General features: G+C 41.4%; 1 protein-coding gene across 1 annotated transcript in view; it reads right to left on the reverse strand.

Annotated features, from left to right (window-relative positions):
• Window positions 1-17,475, reverse strand: part of CEP192 (centrosomal protein 192) — a 72,450-nt gene extending 54,975 nt beyond the window's left edge. Inside the window, exons 1-15 of the mRNA XM_077190284.1 lie at window positions 17,278-17,475; window positions 15,557-15,607; window positions 14,405-14,551; window positions 13,794-14,005; window positions 12,995-13,093; window positions 11,804-11,944; window positions 11,372-11,529; window positions 10,516-10,666; window positions 6,767-6,950; window positions 6,058-6,157; window positions 2,514-2,565; window positions 2,148-2,341; window positions 1,815-2,052; window positions 1,222-1,455; window positions 316-438 (exon numbers count right to left, since the gene is read on the reverse strand). Coding sequence (XP_077046399.1) covers window positions 316-438; window positions 1,222-1,455; window positions 1,815-2,052; window positions 2,148-2,341; window positions 2,514-2,565; window positions 6,058-6,157; window positions 6,767-6,950; window positions 10,516-10,666; window positions 11,372-11,529; window positions 11,804-11,944; window positions 12,995-13,093; window positions 13,794-14,005; window positions 14,405-14,551; window positions 15,557-15,607; window positions 17,278-17,388 — 2,195 coding nt within the window. The 5' untranslated portion in view covers window positions 17,389-17,475. The remainder of the gene's footprint in view (window positions 1-315; window positions 439-1,221; window positions 1,456-1,814; window positions 2,053-2,147; window positions 2,342-2,513; window positions 2,566-6,057; window positions 6,158-6,766; window positions 6,951-10,515; window positions 10,667-11,371; window positions 11,530-11,803; window positions 11,945-12,994; window positions 13,094-13,793; window positions 14,006-14,404; window positions 14,552-15,556; window positions 15,608-17,277) is intronic.
• Window positions 17,476-18,038: the final 563 nt, after the last annotated feature.

The following is an 18,038-nucleotide window of genomic DNA, read 5'->3' on the forward strand; positions in this document are numbered from 1 at the left end:
CAGGCTAAGTGGCATCAACCACTGGAAGGCCACTGGATGCTTCCACTTGGCCCAGCACTATCCCCCTTCAGAAAACATGGAGGAGGTGGTTTTGTAGGAAAAGCTGCCCAGGCTGCCAAATACTGTAAGCTAACAGGCCAATGCACAGCTGAGCTCTCCAGCTACTGCAGGCTAGTAGTAAAAGCTGCTGCTTTCAACTCTGCAACTCAATTCTGAAGTAGCCTGTAATTAGCCATATAGTGCATACAGATCTACATACTAACTTACTGGTGCCTGCATTTTAGGACAGAATTAGATTTTAACTACCTCACTTACATGTCATCACGAAAGCAGAGGGCAAACCTTTCCACTGGCTCAGGATGTGACTGACTGCTGTGAGAAGATCCTGATAGAGGTGAATGCTTTCCTTCCAAATACGATGCACAGTCATCAGGAAGCCTGTAAATGTGGGGCAAAAAAAACACACATCTGAGTCATTCTAATATGCACTGCTCCTGTTTTCCAAAAAATTGGGGGAGCAAAACTCATATTTGTGACTACTTATTTCCTGTAAGCTAGGTTATTTCAATATTTTAGCTAATCTGTATTTACAGATACACATATGTATCCTGAATGCTTCTCTCCAGCCTTCTGTAGCTCTTTAGAGCAATAGCATGTTACAGTTTTTAGTGGCTAGTGGTGTCCTTCTGGAAGGACAGGGTATTAAAGTCTCATCTTACTTGTTGTTAAGTAACAGGACAGCAGTTAAACACAAAGGCTTCAAATTGTTACTCTTTGCTCTACTCCTTGCTGAGCAAGTTTTAGTTTTTGTACATAACACTAGATCTTGGAGTTTCTAAAAGGAGCTAAATTCAGGTAAGTTCAGTAAACAGTTAACAGAGAACACACATGTAAAAAACACATTATTCTCTACACAACTTCAAACTCGAGTCAAGTAAGCTGAAGAGAGGAGTTAAAAGAGACTTGACTGTTACAGTCTAAAAATTTAATTAGTTCTGAAGGGCAGTTTTTGTAAATGTTAAGTATTCTCCTAGTTACAAGTTAAATGCAAAGTTTACACTGGTAATACAGACAATCCTATGTTTACTGATTACTGAGATACTGGTTGGTAAATAGTTTTATCACTGCCCAAGTAATTTGCGAAATTAATTTTTGTTCTCCGGAGTTAGATGCTTCAACTGTTTTTTTTATATTTCTGAATGGCACTTACTGAGACCTCACCTGTTGTCACCGCCCTCTTGGCTCCTGGCGACAGTGGAGGCCGCCACAGGTAACCCCGGGTTGGAGGAGACGGTGACATTCTCAAAGAGCACACTCGCGCTGCTGTTCAAGGACTGGCCCAAGTAGCTCGGGAAGGTCTCGTCGGCGATATTCCTGAAATCTTCCATCATCCCGCCCACACTGCCTGGAACAGCACTCGGCCCGGCACCACCATCAGCCCCGCTCGGGCAGCATCTGCAGGCAGGACCCAAACAGCTTCACACTCACACACGGCAACGCACTTCACTCACACATCACCGCCAGTATTCCTGGGCAACCACCCCGCTTTAGCCACAAACGTGCTCAACAACCATTCCCAGCCCTCTCCCACCAAGACTTTTTGGGGACACACTTTCACAGCCCTCTCGGAGGGCCCAGCGAGAGCGGCGACTCACACCAGCGCCGCTGCGAGACGTGCCAGTCTATATTTAGCGTGTAAAGCCGCCCGGACCGGGCAGTCCCAGCCTGCTTTCCTCCCTCCGCGGCCCCTCCAGGGAGCACCTGAGGAGACACCAACTCCGGGTGACCGCGGCGGGAAGGCTCCCGCTGCTCACCGGCCACGCTCCACGCTCCGCCGCGCAGTTCGGCGACGGGGGAGCGGCTGGAAGCCGGCGACCGCCTTTTTGTCCAAAGAGGAGGGAGAGAAGGGCCCTGCCTTTCCCGAGGGTCCCAGACGCAGCAGGAACGCTGGCGGACAGACGGACCGACCGCCAAAACTCGGGATGGGATGGGATCCGCCCCGCGCCGCTGCCGCAGCGCCCCCCAGCGGCCAGGCGGGCACCGCTCGCTCCCCTGGCGCGCAACGGAAACGGCCGCGCGACCGGCCCGCCCCACCCCCCGCGCGGCCGGCGGCGCGTGCGCAGCTGCGTCGCGCGCGCCTCCCAAACTTTGGCGCTCCCTCCCGCGCAGCCAATGGCAGCGCCCCAAGCGGAGCCGGCCATTGGCGGGCACGGCGCGCGGCGGCAGGCGGGGAGCGAGACACTCTGGGCGGAGCAAGCGGCGGCGCTGATTGGGCGATGTGCGCGCGGCACCGCCCAGCCCCACCCCCAGGCCGTTAGGCGGGAACGGGGGCGGGTGTTGCCTGTGGGAACGCATGGGAGCGGGAGTTTCCTGAGGGAACGAGAGCGGGAACAGGAGAGGGAGTGGGCGGCGGGGCCGCGGGCAGTGGGGGGGGGGGGGGGGGGGGGTGATGTCATCGGTGTATTTTGTCTCAGGTATTTGCTTTCAGGCCGGCCGGGTTTGGATCCCCGTACCAGGGAAAGGGCCGCTGAACATCCCGCCCGACCCTGCTGTCCCCCATCCTACCTAAAAATGAGAAAAAAGAGAAAAAAAAGGTCCATTCGGATTAACTCATGTGACGTTGTTTATATTCCCGGCTTTGTTTTCTGTCCCGTTTTTGCCATCTGAATCCACTAGATGAGTGTAGCTCTTCGCAAATATTAAAATAAATATTATATGTGTTACGTGAAAAACGCCTATCACTTGTTTTTTTTTAATTTTAAAAGTTTAATAGTAATAAAATCGTTATAAAAATATTATTACTATTAGAGTAATAATAATTTGGACAATTTGAATTAGGACAATATGAGACAGTAGAAACAAAGAGTTACAGACGTCCGGGTACCTTTTTCTGGGCAGCACGAGCCTGAAAAAGGGACATTCGTTAACAGAGGATTAACCCTTAAAAACAATAGCCTGTGGCATATTCATACACTTCATACAAGATGCATAAATTCCATTCAAACACAGGATTCTGTCTGGTCATCGTCAACTTCTTCCTCTGAATCCTAACAGCGCCTTCGAGGCGGGAAGAAGTTCATTTCTTCTGATAAAAGGGCAATAAATTCTCTTTCTCTGAAAGATTTAGGTGTCCTGTGGCTGCTATCTCGCTGCGAGTCCTTTCTTTAAAAAAAGTATCCTACATAGCATCACTTCTATTTTAACATTTTTTTTAACCTAAAACTATATTTAACACACTACTTAAGAGAATTAATGCAGCATTACTTTCTAACACAACACATATAATATTCATTTTAATATTTGCGAAAAGCCAATCATAAAATATCCATTATGTTAGAAAGTTATGCTGTATTAATTTTCTTAAGTAGTGGGTTAAATATAGGTCTAGGTTATAACATAAGGTTAACATAGAAGCGATGCTATGTAGGATACTTTTTTTAAAGAAAGGACTCACAGCGAGATAGCAGCCACAGGACACCTAAATCTTTCAGAGAAAGAGAATTTATTGCCCTTTTATCAGAAGAAATGAACTTCTTCCTGCCTCGCTTAGGCTTGAAGATGCTGTCAGGATTAAGAGGAGGAAGTTGACACTGACCAGACAGAATCCTGTGTTTGAATGGAATTTATGCACCATGTATGAGGTGTATGAATATGCAACAGGCTATTGTTTTTAAGGGTTAATCCTCTCTTAACGTGGGTCCTTTTTCGGGCTTATTTTGCCCAGAAAAAGGTACCTGGACCGTCTCTCAATAGAAACTCTTTGTTTCTATTGTCTCATATTCCAAATTGTCCAAATTATTATTATTCTAATTGTATTACTATTTTTATAACCATTTTATTACTATTAAAATTTTAAAAACAAGTGATTGGCGTTTTTCACAATGAGGCTGAGAAACAGAATCGTTAGGGGTGGAAAGAACCTCTGGAGATGGTCCAGTCCCACCCCTACGCCAGGGCAGGGTCACCCAGAGCAGGTGACTCCAGCTGGGGTTTGAATGTCTCCAGAGAGGGAGGCTCCACAACCTCCCTGGATAGCCTTTCCCAGTGCTCTGCCACCCTCAGAGTAAAGAAGTTCTTTCTCATGTTGAGGTGGAACTCCTTCTGTTCTAGTTTATGTACAGAACATGGAAAATTTCATTTCCATGCTGAAGTGTACATGTCACAGGGTTTTTTTAAGTAGAGGATGTGAGCAGGTGCCATCCAAACGTGTGTGTGTGCATGAAAACTTCTACAGATCTATATCAAATTCAGTGCTCTCCAGGATGTTTTCAGAATGCATTTCTATGGTTGTATTCCTTGTATGGAGAGTGAAAATCCACATTTGTCGTAATCAGAAATTCATACTGCTTCAAATATGTTCAAAACAAAACCAAACGACAGCAAAAGCAAAACCACCACAGACACAAACCACACACACAAACCCACAAAACCAAAGAAAAACAAAGAAAACCACCAATGCCATCTCACGGCTTCTACAGGACCCAAAAATTTCTAATCCTGGCAGCTCAAACTAAGATGTGCTCCAAGCACAGAAGCAGTAGAAGGGCTATTGTGGGTATTCATGCAGAAGAAGAAAAAGGAGTGTAGCCTTAAAAAGTGCTGCATAAATTTAAAATATTGTGTGTACCTTCTGTAATTATCCCTTTCAAAGCCTTTCTATAATCTTCCCTCCTAGAGTTCTGCTGCCTGTGTCCAAGGGCCCAGATCCTGCACAGAAGTTCACAGGCTTGAGTCAAGACAGAAGAGTCGATGAGTTTGAGGAAGCAGAGGTGGAAAGTCAGGGATGTGGATCAAAGGCTCCTGGTTTGGAGAGAGGTCAATACAAAATAGCAGGTAGGGGGCAAGGCAGACATTGGCCACAAAACCAGCCTGAGTTCATTTGCTGAGGTTAAAGTACCTGGCCACTGTGTTCTAACATGACTTGTTTGCACTGAATCTTACAGCATGTTTCCATTAGTAAGAAGTGTGACTGGAATTAGGGTATCTAATAATAACACATGTTCATCACAGAGGAAAATAACGTGACCATGCTGAATAAACTATTAACAACGCACTACTAGAAACTGCAAAAAATTGTCATTACTCTAACTGGTTAATCAGTGACCTCCTCCAGGGTTAAGACATGAATTCTGCAAATGGTTTAACACTTTAAAAATATGTTTTGTTCCTTCCATACTGAGAAACAATTTGGTTTGGTTTAGGACTATATCCCAGTGTAATAGTGTTGATTTTTATTTTTTCAATTATTCATTCTCCCTCAGAGGAATAGTTACTTTCCACCCACCATTTAAGCATTATCTTTTAATCATGTAACATTTCTGTTTACCATACAAAGTTGGCATGGTTTTGTGTTTACTTTTTCTAGTAAAGGTATAAAACTTTTTTCCTTCTGTTCACTTCTGTTCCTGTTGGCTGGAAAGTATCAGCAGCCTCCCTCCACACATGTTCAGCAAGGACATTCTAATACCAGTGTACCTCATGGGTTTTTAAATTAAAACTTGATTCCTCAGAGAGAAACAAAGAAACAAACATGGTGGATCTGAGCAAATGAAGTTTTCAGAATACATGTAAAGCTCACAGGAATATGTCATTTTGGAAAAATACAAGTTGTCCTCTCCCTTACCTCACAGCAGTGGTCTAGGAAACAGGGTTAGTTCATTTTGAAGTGCATTGAAATATACAATTACACTTTGGGTTTCTGCAGCACAAAGGCCTCCTCTTTCCTTCCTTCTCCCAGGATCTGCCCAAAAACCTCAGCAATCCCATCCTGTGCAGTAATGCTACTCCTGAGCAATACCATGCATTCTTTGTCCAGCATTGTCTTCCTGCCCGCCTTGCACCAGTCTGAGTCAGTGCCAACAGCTGATCCACAGCAGTAATGCTCCCGCGCTGACACAACACAAAAGACATTTGGCATTTTTCAAGCTAGCACTCTTTCTTCAAAAGGCCCTGTTTGAATTCAATCACTGGAGAAGAACTGAGAGGTAATGTGAAACCCAACAGCTCTTGCAGTCTGCACAGACCTCCAGCACAGCCATGGGAAAAGTGAGAGCACACCTTGTGGCAGACTGGGAATATGCAGCTGCACATCAAAAATGGCGCAGAGCAGAGCTAGGAGAGTGGACACCTGATTCAGAAAAACTCCTTCTTCAGGAACCTGTTAAAAATTATTACAAGGAAAAACATACGAATACAGACCTTTCAGCACAAATTTATTAGTCAACCACAATTATAAAATTTAAATATTTATATAGCAAGATGGAAAAATCTTAAGTAACCAAACACTTCAAGTTATTTTGCTGCAGTATACACAGGAATGGTTGTTTCTTAAACAAGGTGATCCAACATCATTCTTCACTCACAAGTGTCTTGAAGGCATGTCTAATTTTGATAATGTGTTTCACACATAAATGGAGTATACAAAAAGAAAAAAATAAAGACCATACTAAACTGATTCAAAAAAGATTAAAAAAAAAAAAAAGAAAAAAACATCAGGCAAATTGAAGCCATCTACTCCATAAAGAGCGCGTGGCTAATACTGTTTATGTACGTTGCCAAAATTCAAAGGGTAAAAATTAAAATGGTCTTTGATACAGAAATAACATGTTCTAAATGTTTTTTGTTTCACAAAACATGCATGAAGTTCCCACATGTTTAAAAAAGTCTTTTGTACCAGAGAAGGAATACCAAGGCAGCCAGAAATGGAAGCATTCACAAATACCCAGAATAAGGCCCTTCAGAATTTATTTAAAGTAACACATTAAACCCCTTCATTCTCAGGTAAAAGATTAAGAGGCCGAGATACACATCGTCTGCGAGGGTGAGGATACTGGAGGTTGGCAGTGTCAGCATCACAAGACTGCTCTATCAGAGGAGGAGGAGGAAGGAGCTGGGCATGACTGGACCATCTCGATCCAGCCCGTGGGGAATCCAGAGGGGGAAAGAAATACCTGAAACAATTAAGAAAGGAACAAAACACCAAAACAAAAAAAAAAACAAACAAAAAAACAAACAAACAAAAAAAAAAAAACCAACAAAACAAGAAAAGAAGAGAAAGGTAGTAAATACAAGGAGAACCAAAGGGGAGAAAAGACATGCTGGAAAAAAAAAAGGCTTTAGTATATCCATGCCAAAACCAATAGAACATAATAGCAGAAATCAAGGCGTGTAATTCAAAACAAGACAAATCTGGAAACTCTTCTTTAAAGCAAAATAATAGTCTTTTCCACTGAAATTCATTGAAAATAATACCATAGTCATAGTCCTAGCATACATTTTTACAAAAGAATTGATTACTTTGAAGTCAAAAAGGTGGTGTAGTACAGCTATTAACAGGCTTTCATTCTCCCAGAATTTCTGTGATTTGTTAACAGCTTTCAGTAATGCTTTCTTTGTGACACAAAATATACATTAAATATTATCAAAGTACACTTGCTGCATATGCATCTAATTCAGATTAACTTCACAGCATTTCTAGAAGACGTAAAAACACCACTTTTTACATTAATGATATACATTTACAGAGAATAACTGCTTTGAATGAAATACAGTCTTTGTATCTATTTACATATTTCTGCAAAATCCTCAGTGTAAATTCAAGATTCCTGGTGAATGCAAGATTCAGAATTATGCCACTCCATGTCATTTTGCTGCTGTTTTTATTAGAACTTACCCGTAACACTTGTGCATTTTAGTATAACTATATTATGGTTTCTGTCTTGTTTACAATTCTGTGGACTTATAACAAAGAACAGCTAGGAGTTTATTAAGGAAATTATGGGACAATTAACAACAAACTGCATTTTGGTTTCTATCTCTGTATAGCTAAAGTGTTTGCATTTTTCAAGGATATTACGTTGAGAGAATTTAAGTACTCCATGTAATTATAACTACTACCACAGGAATGTACAAATATGTAACAGAGAAAGTACTTATTTTAGGATGAAGTATGACAGTACTTACAAAACATTTATTTGAAGTCATACTAAAGAATATAAATGAAGCAATAACAAACCACTAAAAGCCATCATCTGTACAATTGTCAAAACAGATTTCTCGCTTCTTTAGAACTAACAGTTGCATATATATTACAAAGCAGTTACAACCTTGTAATGTTTAGGGAATCTTTATCAAATGCTGAACACTCTGAAATGCAAAACAAATTGGTTCTCAAAACAATTTTAATGGAAGTTACTGTAATGGTTGTTTCCCTCCTCCCATCCCAATCAAGGACAAAAATTCTTGTTTTTAATCACAAACTATCTTTTAATTTTACAAGCTTTCAAAAATACGTTCTGATGAAAGTTTTGGGGTTTGGGTGGGTTGTTTATGTTTTTTTCCAAACAAGATGCCTCTCCAAGTATTTTTCTATCGGGCGTTCCATCAGTATCAAACTGTGCAGGCTAGTACAAAAAATGCACACAACGTGTTTTAAAAAGGCTTTTTGAACAGTATTTAGTAGTTAGCAGGCTGCTGGTGTCTTGGGAGAGGTCAAACGGCGCTGGGGAAGGGGAAAAAGGAGTTCGTTTTCCATTCCTGTGTGCATGCAACAAGCAGCAAAACACCAAAGTTACTCCAGTTAGCTTGGTATCAGCTCTGCTTTCTGTTAAAAAGGACATAATACAAATGGAGAATGGAAATTGTATCATAAATCTACACACACAATTACATCAACATAATAATACAGCCCTACTGGTTTATTTCCTAACAATCTACATCACATGTTCTGAAATTTATTTTGAGTACAAATCCAGTTTGGCCATAGTGCTTTTATAGCCTTTTCCAGATCTGCCTGTGCTATAGCTGTTTTAAGTGTTTAAACATATAGACATGAAAAACAGCATGTACAGTCAGAGACAAGTAATGTGTAGGATACCTATTTAGCCAAATGTCAATGCATGAATCTTTATCAGCATGTTAACACTAACACAGAAGTTAGCAGCTGTGCTGACACAACTCAGGCCAGTATCACTACAAAAGAAAGCCTGTAGTAAAGCGTGCATTTTTTAATGTAAGGCTTAACCTAGGACGAGACACCATATGTCCCGAAATTCCACAGCCCCTGACTTAATTCTGGAAATAACACTGTCTTACAAATCAGAGGCAAGAATAATTTATTAAAAACCAAAACAAAACACCTTGCAATACAGAGCAATGAAGGGAATAGAAATAATGCTAGAAGTTTCAGCTGCACAATGGCTTAGCACCAAGTTCAGGGACAGGAGAAGAGCCACGAGAGGGGTGGGGATGGTTAGTCTTGGTGGCAGCAGAGTCTTATCTAAGGAGATTGTAAAACCACACCCTATGCCAAAGAGCTGTAAGACAGCCTGCATTTCCCCACAGGAGCCCAAGCAAATGCAGCTAAACAGCTCTGGATATACCATGTCCAAGGCAGGGCTGCATTCATTTGCTACACTGCAAGTAGAATCTGGAAATCTGGAATCATGACCAACATAATTTTGCTGCCCTTTCTTGTAGGGACCAGGCCCATTACCACCTCTTGTGTCCACATTTATCTTGTGAGGAAAATGTGAAACCTGTTCTCTGTTCAACAGGGCTAGGGATCTTGAACTGCCATTCAGGACTGACTGCTGAAAGGGCAAGAGGCTGGTGCTACTCTCCAAAAGAAAACTTTGCCAATAAGCTTTCCAAACTGAAAAAACCCCACGAGTAGCTGCACATGGATGGAAAAGGAAACTATCCCAAGGCACTTGAAACAAAGGTGGCCACAAAACTTGGAAACCACTGCTATGGAATCTTGCCACATCTCATTCTTATATAGGACTTATAATTCTGCAAAGCCGGTTGTACACACTGCACCATACACATGCAAGACTCAGCATATTTCTACATTTCAGTGTGCACAAATGAAAATGTTTTTTCAGAAGAGGCAGTAAAATTTACTCACTAAAAAGCAACTATTACAGAATAAAAACCTAACAGAGATTGAGGCAAATTATTTGCAATATGAATGCCATATGAGGAAAATTTTAAAACCACAAAACTTTTATTCAATTGATGCTACACACCTGCAAAAACCAAGTAAACTAGCACTAACATTTGATTGTTGAAACTGTTATCAAGTAACTTTTCTTCCTTCCCTTCTGCTATATTATCCCAGAGAAAAAACAGAATTTGTTGCTGGCATTTTTGCTTCACTTTTAAACATATATCTAAATCAAAAGGGCAGTTACACACCAGTAGGATGAAGCTTCTCCTTTGAAACGATTTCAGAAATGTTGTTTTTAATAATATGAAAGGACTAAAAATCAAAATAATTATTTTGATTGCTTATTTATACAGACTGATTCAGTATGACTTACTGTTTTGTTCATTTTCCTCTTAACACTTGCATAACAGACGAACCACAGAGCAAAACCAGAGGAGCTTATAGAAGTACTCATGCAATAAATGACACTGCACTTTAAAAACATGTAAAACAAATATGAGAGCTACATGAAATGAAGATTCGGAGAAAAGACTACTGAAAACCAGTCTCTCTACTACTTAACCTACCTGCTGGCAGATGATCCATTTAGTGAATTCTGCAGACTTGTATTGGCTGAACCTAGAGAGGCATTAAAAATTCCCTGCTGAGAACTACCATTCACCGGACTCCCATTACCTTTCAGTATACCAGTACACTTCCAGTTGTCCATGTAATTAGCTGCAAACACAGATATACAGACACTGTTAGTTTCTGTTTCTCTGCAGATATGTTTCAACTGCCCCACACCTGGTTGTGATCAGAATCACAACTGAACTTCAACACCTCTATATAAATTCCAAACAGCTGAGGATCTGGCCCTTTAGCTGCCTGATATTCTCTGCCTGTCCCTAATTTAAAACTCAGTTTCCACTATTACAATACTGAGGAACAAATGAGAACGTGTAAGGTAACTGCCAGTAGATTTTTTTTTATTGTTGTTGTGGGGATTTTGGTTTGGGTTTTTTTTTGTTTGTTTCACTGATGAAGGGGTGCATTTATTTGTTTGTTTTTCTCTTAAAATGTAAACAGAAAAAAGCCATTTGCCTGGACATTGTGACTGAATATAGATTTTCTAGGTTTAGCAGCAGGAAAAGATCTATCTTACTTTTTAAAATGACAACTTAATATAGCTCTAGTCTGGTGTAACAATTTCTGGGTACAGTAACAACTAATCACAGCAGCTTAAATCATGCAAGTATTTAACACAGGAAGTTATTTCTGAATTCTGTTTTTCTTAAACGTAAACAGAAAAATAGGAAAAAAAGAAATCTGTATTTCACAAATCTAAAATGGACACTCGCTCCAAAATTATGTTTTGAGTATAATTTCTCAAGTATATTCAGCAGACTACAAAGTCAATGTGTTTCAAGTGGGTGACCTTACCCTTCCAGAGCCTAACACAGCCATCATCACCAGAGGAGGCAAGCACTGTGCCTGTAATATTCCAGCTCACTCGCCACACCTGGGAGTTGTGATTATCAAACTGTGCCACAATATGGATTTCAAATTTTGTTAATCCTCCTGATGAAGTCAATTCTTTCCTGTTTAAGAGAAAAGTGACAGTTCTTCACACAACTGTTCAAAGGTCTGGGCTTGAACATGATGTCAGAGACTACTAAATCTTTCTAATAACAACTGTTATTAGATTAGATATTCAGACAAAATTATAGACTTGCTCACAATCTTGTCACCTTAAAAATCAGGCTGCTAAAAACAATCCTGCATACATTATTACTTTTGCTTTGCAGAGACAATTTGAACAAGATTGCACAGTATGCATCACATCACACCAAACCATCTTCCTCTAAAGCTCACCTTAGAGGTTTTAGTGTGAAAATTCGTACATCTTTGGTTGCTACAGCCAAGATGTGGAAGGATCTTCCCAGATTTGGAGCAAATGCAATATCATGTACAGGATCTGTGACTGTCATCAGAGCTTCTGCTTTTGCATATTTCCTGTACAGGGCAAGAAATTAACCTTTAATGCCATGATAATTGCCACTGATGCAAATTATACAAACCAGATATAGTGGAAACGGGAAACAGGGTTAAGTATACATGGTAAGATTTGCAAAAAAAAGAAAAATTTTTAAAACATAAATTTCTGCAATAATTTGAAGCAAATTTGTTCAGAAATTGAATCTATCAGATACAGTAGCCACTAAGTACAGTATGCTAAAGTATTGTGAGTCATACAACAAACAAGAATTGCAGTACAAAGGACATTTTTGTCTGCAATTGGAAAAGGGAAATTAAGAGAAATACTCCATTCACAAATCTAAAGGGAATTTGCATCTCAGTAACTCACTAAATTTTCCATGCTTTTAAGCAGACCACTGTCTGCCTCCTCTGCTGTATGATAAACACATATTCCATTTTCTTAGTAAGTTACAGTAACTTTATTGTTAATGCATGGAAAGCATTGCCTGAAGCTGGGCATAAAACCCACAGAACACTCTGGCTCCTTCCCCACATTGGTCACTCCCAATCAAACACAATTTCTCTGTTATCATTTAATTGGAAGTGGTGGTGCATAAACTTAGTAGCCTTTTCCGGTTCTGTGGACTCTTGACCGGAGAACCTGAACTTTGACAGACCATGAGCAATTCACAGTGCTTTCTGTCATTGTAATAATGCCTTTAAAATCATTGTAAGGTGGCCTTGAACAAAACAGTTCCTGGTGCAACACAATTCAAATTTCAACTGTTAACTCCTTGTGCAAAACTAAACACATAATTTAGTAGACACAGAAACAACAACTCTCCCTTGAAAATGCTGGTAAGAACACTGACATTTCTGCACTGACAGTGAATAAAATTATCAATGTAATTTCTGTTAACATCAGTTACCACTCTGAGGTCTCCCTCTCTTTTCCTACCCAGTGGATGAGAGACAAAATTAAGGTATTTTTATTTACTACTCCACACCTAATGATAGGAATAAAAGGCCATATATTATAAACAACTTCATGATCCCACCAACGCTATATATTATTATTTAGCATACCTGGTATTTTCATTATATTCATAAATTTGAACCTTAGCCAGTATGTTTGGACTGTTGTCATCACTTCCTACAGCAATCATTGGAGAATGTGCTCGAGAGCTAAAAGGTGAAAACAAATATTGTTATATTTACATATTATATCTATCTATCTATATATATATATATAGTATTTCCCACAGAAAGTACACCAAGCCATTTGTTAAATTTCAAACACATTATCTATAGAGAAAACAAAACAACACCACAAAATACCACAAGGAAAAAATCACAACAAAACAGGAGTTAAATGCTATTCAGTTACCACTATCTCACTCTGATGTTTCAAAAGCCCACCCTATACACCCACTAAGGTGAAATCATTAGACAATATTATTTAGCAATTCAAGATGATATTCTCAGAGAGAAGAATTGACTTTCTGTAACAGAAATTGCATCTGCAGTCTAGTATTTACCACAAGTTTCATAGCAGAGTCTGCATTCTTTGCAGTGCTTTTAATTATTGGTTTAGTGATACTTCATTCAGGTTTCAAAAGATAACTCACATAAAGTAAATGTACATGAATTCTAGTTTTTAAATCAATTTTTATCCTATCCCATGCATTAAAATGAACTCCTGTACTCTGAACCTTCAGCACAGACTACTAATGAATAGAAGAGTAACTGGATCATTAGGACACAACACTGTGTCTACAGGGAAAGCCATTAAGTGCTTCAGGACAAACAGATATCAAAGAGGTTCAGCTTTGAATGGTTTTTCCCTTCCTGTTACAGTCATAAAGCAAATGTTTTAGTAACATACCTTGAAGGATTCCAAGAAATACAACTGCAGCTGAGCTTACACGAGATTTCATGCTGAAGTGACCACTGGCTGAGATTCATCACATCTGGAGCTTCATAGATCCTTACAACTCCATCTGCTGAACAGGTTGCTAACATAAGACCCATGTGCTTGGGAGCAAACTTCACATCTGTAACAGATGTTCTACTGTCTACTAGAGTGGTCCTCTTGACCTGCAAAGAAATTTCCATCAAAATTTATTCCCTAAGGAAGGCTAATCAAAGTCTGACAACACCATTTCATAGGACTGCTTACATCTTCCACCAAAAAACTCCCCCCCCCCAACTTATCTATTGTTTGAAAGATGAGCAAAAACAGCCAGTGTTGTTTCAAATTATCTCTTGCCAGAGAAAAACCCAACTATAGGTGGGAATTCATGTCTGCCAGTCGTTTGCCGGGGAACAACTTATTATGAAACACCCATAACAGTGACACAAACTGGCCTGAATGCAGCCAGTTAGCTGTTTTCCTCAGATGTTTTAGAAATACTTCCTTTGTGTTGGAACGTTGCCACAAATGAACAAAACATAGCCAAAATCCAAAACTTTACAGCTACAGAAAAGAAGTCTCACCCAGTGACTCTGGCCTCGCAGTTTATCATTAGACTCTCCCACTATTTCTTCCCATACAGCTGCTGTTCTATCAAAGGAGCAGGAAGCCAGGACCTGCCCAAATTCAGGATGGGCCCATGTCACACGCCACACTGATCCACTATGTGTCTGCAAGAAAACATCAGAACACTGTAGAGAAACAAACTTACTGCATTAAAACCATATATTTTCATGACTTTCTGAAGGAGAATTCTAGGAAGTAGTAACACTGTTCCTCTGAAACCTGTTCTTTGATACAAAGTTACATATCAGCTGTTGCAGTTCTTTATTCCAAGCAGCACTGCAAAGTTGTTGCTCTTAGCGGTTAAATGTGATTATTACAAGCGTATTTCAAGGCATTAATTATTACTACTTTAAGTTCCAAACTATGATTCTGCCTTGATGCAAAAAGTACAGTTTTGTTCTCAATCAAATTTCAGCCATTACCATGTTCATTTCTAGCTTGCCTGTACTTTTCAAAAGCACTTGCAAGCATTATTAATCTTCTTTTTAATATGAAGTTCCTCTTTCATTCCTAGTCAACATTCCTGTCTTAGAGAAGGGGAATTCAAAAGTCTCCCTAGCGTTGCCATTTACAAGGATGAATGCATTGTGCTCCTATTAAACACAAGTTTAATAACAATTCAGAAGCTGAATACACCAATTATCCAGATGAAGCAGAGCATCTATATGACACAGTTCTCAGAAAGGTTTTGAAGAACAAAAAGCAGAGGTCAGATGTTGTAACATTTAATAGCCAGACATATTCCTTTTAATTTTCCCCCCTTTTATTTTTTTTTAAGTCTTACTGTATGTGAAAGGAAATATTGAATTAAAAATTAAGGTACTGTTTTCTACTCCCTGAATACCAGTCACTGATAATATTTACTAATACTAGTTTGCCAACATAACTAGGTACTAAGAGCAGACTGCATGTTAGCATCTGCTTAAAGTGAGAGGCACTAGAGATGCTTTACAAAAGCAAAGAGAAAGTATTTTACACAAGACATACAAAATCTACATCAAACCAAAAGCATTTCTGCTCTAAAATTCAGCAGAAAGAAGTGAAGCATGTTTCTCCAAAAACAAAGGAGAAATTATGATTATGCCTGTGTAATTTTTACAAATACAAACCTTCCAGCTGGCAGTGCAATGCCAATCTCCATTTTCACTTTTATCCCAGACCTATTGAGAAATCAAAATACAATTATACAATTTGTAAATACGCCTTACCAACTAGTACTTTACAGACAGAACCATTCCTATATATAAAATAAAAATAAACAAAAACATATACCCACATCCCCAGTAAACCTTTTCATCCAGGACACTGTATCTGGTTCAGTACAAAATTGCACTTTACTCCACCATGAAACTATCCCTATTACAAGTAGGGAGAAGAGGCACTGCCTGCAAAACCCACTATTGTATGACTTCTATCTCTTTTTAAACAGTAAATTACACAGAAGAGGAAATTATTACAATTCCCAGAAGTTCATTCACTTTGTTCCAAGAGCACACTGTTCTGTTTCATTCTAGAGCCCCCAGCACCCTCACGTGCTCAGCTCTGGTTGCAAAACCCAAATGCAGCTCCCAGCACTCATCCCAAAAGCAGAGCAGGACAGTAAAATATACACCAGGGTAGTGGGGGAACAGATCTTGTTTCTTTTTATGAGATTTCTGCCTTGATTTTTAACCACATCCAAGCCACTGAACCTTCCCCTCTCTTGATTTCCCATACATCTTTATACTTATAAGTTTTTTACTGAAAAATTATGTAGAAAGCCATGAACATAACCAAATGAAAGACACTACCTGACACTCACTCCTATTTGTCACTCATTCACTTTGAAGCTGTACTGAAAGTCACCTCAAGTCTGCCACTCTGGCTCTCCAACACAGCCTGGGTCATGCTGTTCCTCTAGTTGGAGGGACATTCTGAACATTCTCATAAAGGATTCAGTTATGACTGGAAAGCAACATTACACTGCTAGAGAACAGTTTCTGCGTTCAACCCACCTCGTGGCATCTTTTTTAAGAACTGCACACTCTTGGTACTCAGTCTAAATCAAAGATCCCCATGGCTTTGGCTTGCTTTCTGGGGGGGACCATTTTATTGTGGTTGGTTATTTACTTTTTAGTCTGTGATCAGGGAGAACAGGCTGTTTCTTTGTTTTTAAGCCTTATCTACATGTGACACAGCTTTCTACAAAAAAAAAGTTACTTTTTCAACCATTTATCTGGATTTAATAACAAACATGTCTGCTCTCTGCAAATTAGATTTCTTAAATCTATCCACGTGACTCCCAAATATTTGCCCATCTTCTCACTATGCACAAAAAAAGGAAAAAAAACAACCAACTTTTCGTTTGAGTAAATGTAAAATGCTACTTTCTTTCCTCTAAAGGAACGTAAAAATGAAGGCTTCCAGTATTCCACCCTTTCCCCAGTCTGCCAGGGCACACACGGAACACTCCGGGGTTTTGCTTACTGGCACTTCACCTTCTTCCCACAATAAATACAGATTATTGTACTAAATTATGAAACAATAGGTTTTTTCGTAAGCATTCTTTAATAAACACAGATTTTTAGCTGAAAGTGGCACGGCTGCAGGCACAGCAGCCGGGAATGCTTTCCCTGCCGCAGCACCGGGTCGGAAGCGGATCTCCCGTGTTTACACACGTTAGCGCACACACAGACACAACGCGCACTGTGCGCTAAAGCCTCCCGCCCTCACGGCCCGACACAGCAGCGGGACCTGCCGCGGACCGAGCCCTCGGCCGCGCCCCGGCCCGCCCGCAGCCCGGTAGGCCGCGACACTGGCCCAGCACCAGGCCCGGCGGCTCCCCGCTTACCTTGACGCTCTGGTCGCTGGAGCAGGTGGCCATGCGGCGCCCGTGGAAGTCGAAGGACACATCGTGGATGAGGTCGCGGTGATCCGCGGCGATGCTGCGCGCCACGAACATCCCGCCGCGGCCGCCACGCGCGCGCACCGCGCACCGCGCACCGCCTCACGCGGCGGGGCGGGGCGGGGCAAGGGGCGGGGCCGCCGCCGCCGCGCGCGCAGCCGCCACAGCCCGCCCCGTGCGCAGGGGGCTGCTCCGCGCATGCGCGATCCTTCCCACCACCGGGAAACGCGGGGGAGGGCGGGGCAGGGACCGGACCGGACCGGACCGGACCCGGCCCGGCTCGACTCGACTCGACTCGACTCGACTCGACTCGACTCGGAGTCGGCCGCAGAGGGTCGGGGCGGTGCGGGAAGTTACCCTGCTGCCGCGCCCTCGCGAAGTGACAGGACGAGAGGCCGTTACCTCAAGCTGCGTCAGGGGAGGTTTAGGTTGGACATTAGGAGGAGTTTCTTCTCAGGAAAGGTGGTTAGGTATTGAAGTGGGCTGCCCTGAGGGGTGGTGGAGACACCGTCCCTGGGGGTATTTGAGGAAGGACTGGACGCGGCACTGGTGACATGGTGGTGTTCGGTCTCGATGGTCTCGGAGGTCTTTTCCAACCGAGCTGGTTGTGGGATTCTGTGTGGTTGCTGTGCCCGCAGCGCCGCAATCGCATTCCGTAGCGGATCCGAAAAGCTGTGGAGGTCGCTGTGATAACGCAGATCAATAAA

This window comes from Agelaius phoeniceus, chromosome 1 (genome assembly GCF_051311805.1).
Source record: "Agelaius phoeniceus isolate bAgePho1 chromosome 1, bAgePho1.hap1, whole genome shotgun sequence".
NCBI lineage: Eukaryota > Metazoa > Chordata > Aves > Passeriformes > Icteridae > Agelaius > Agelaius phoeniceus.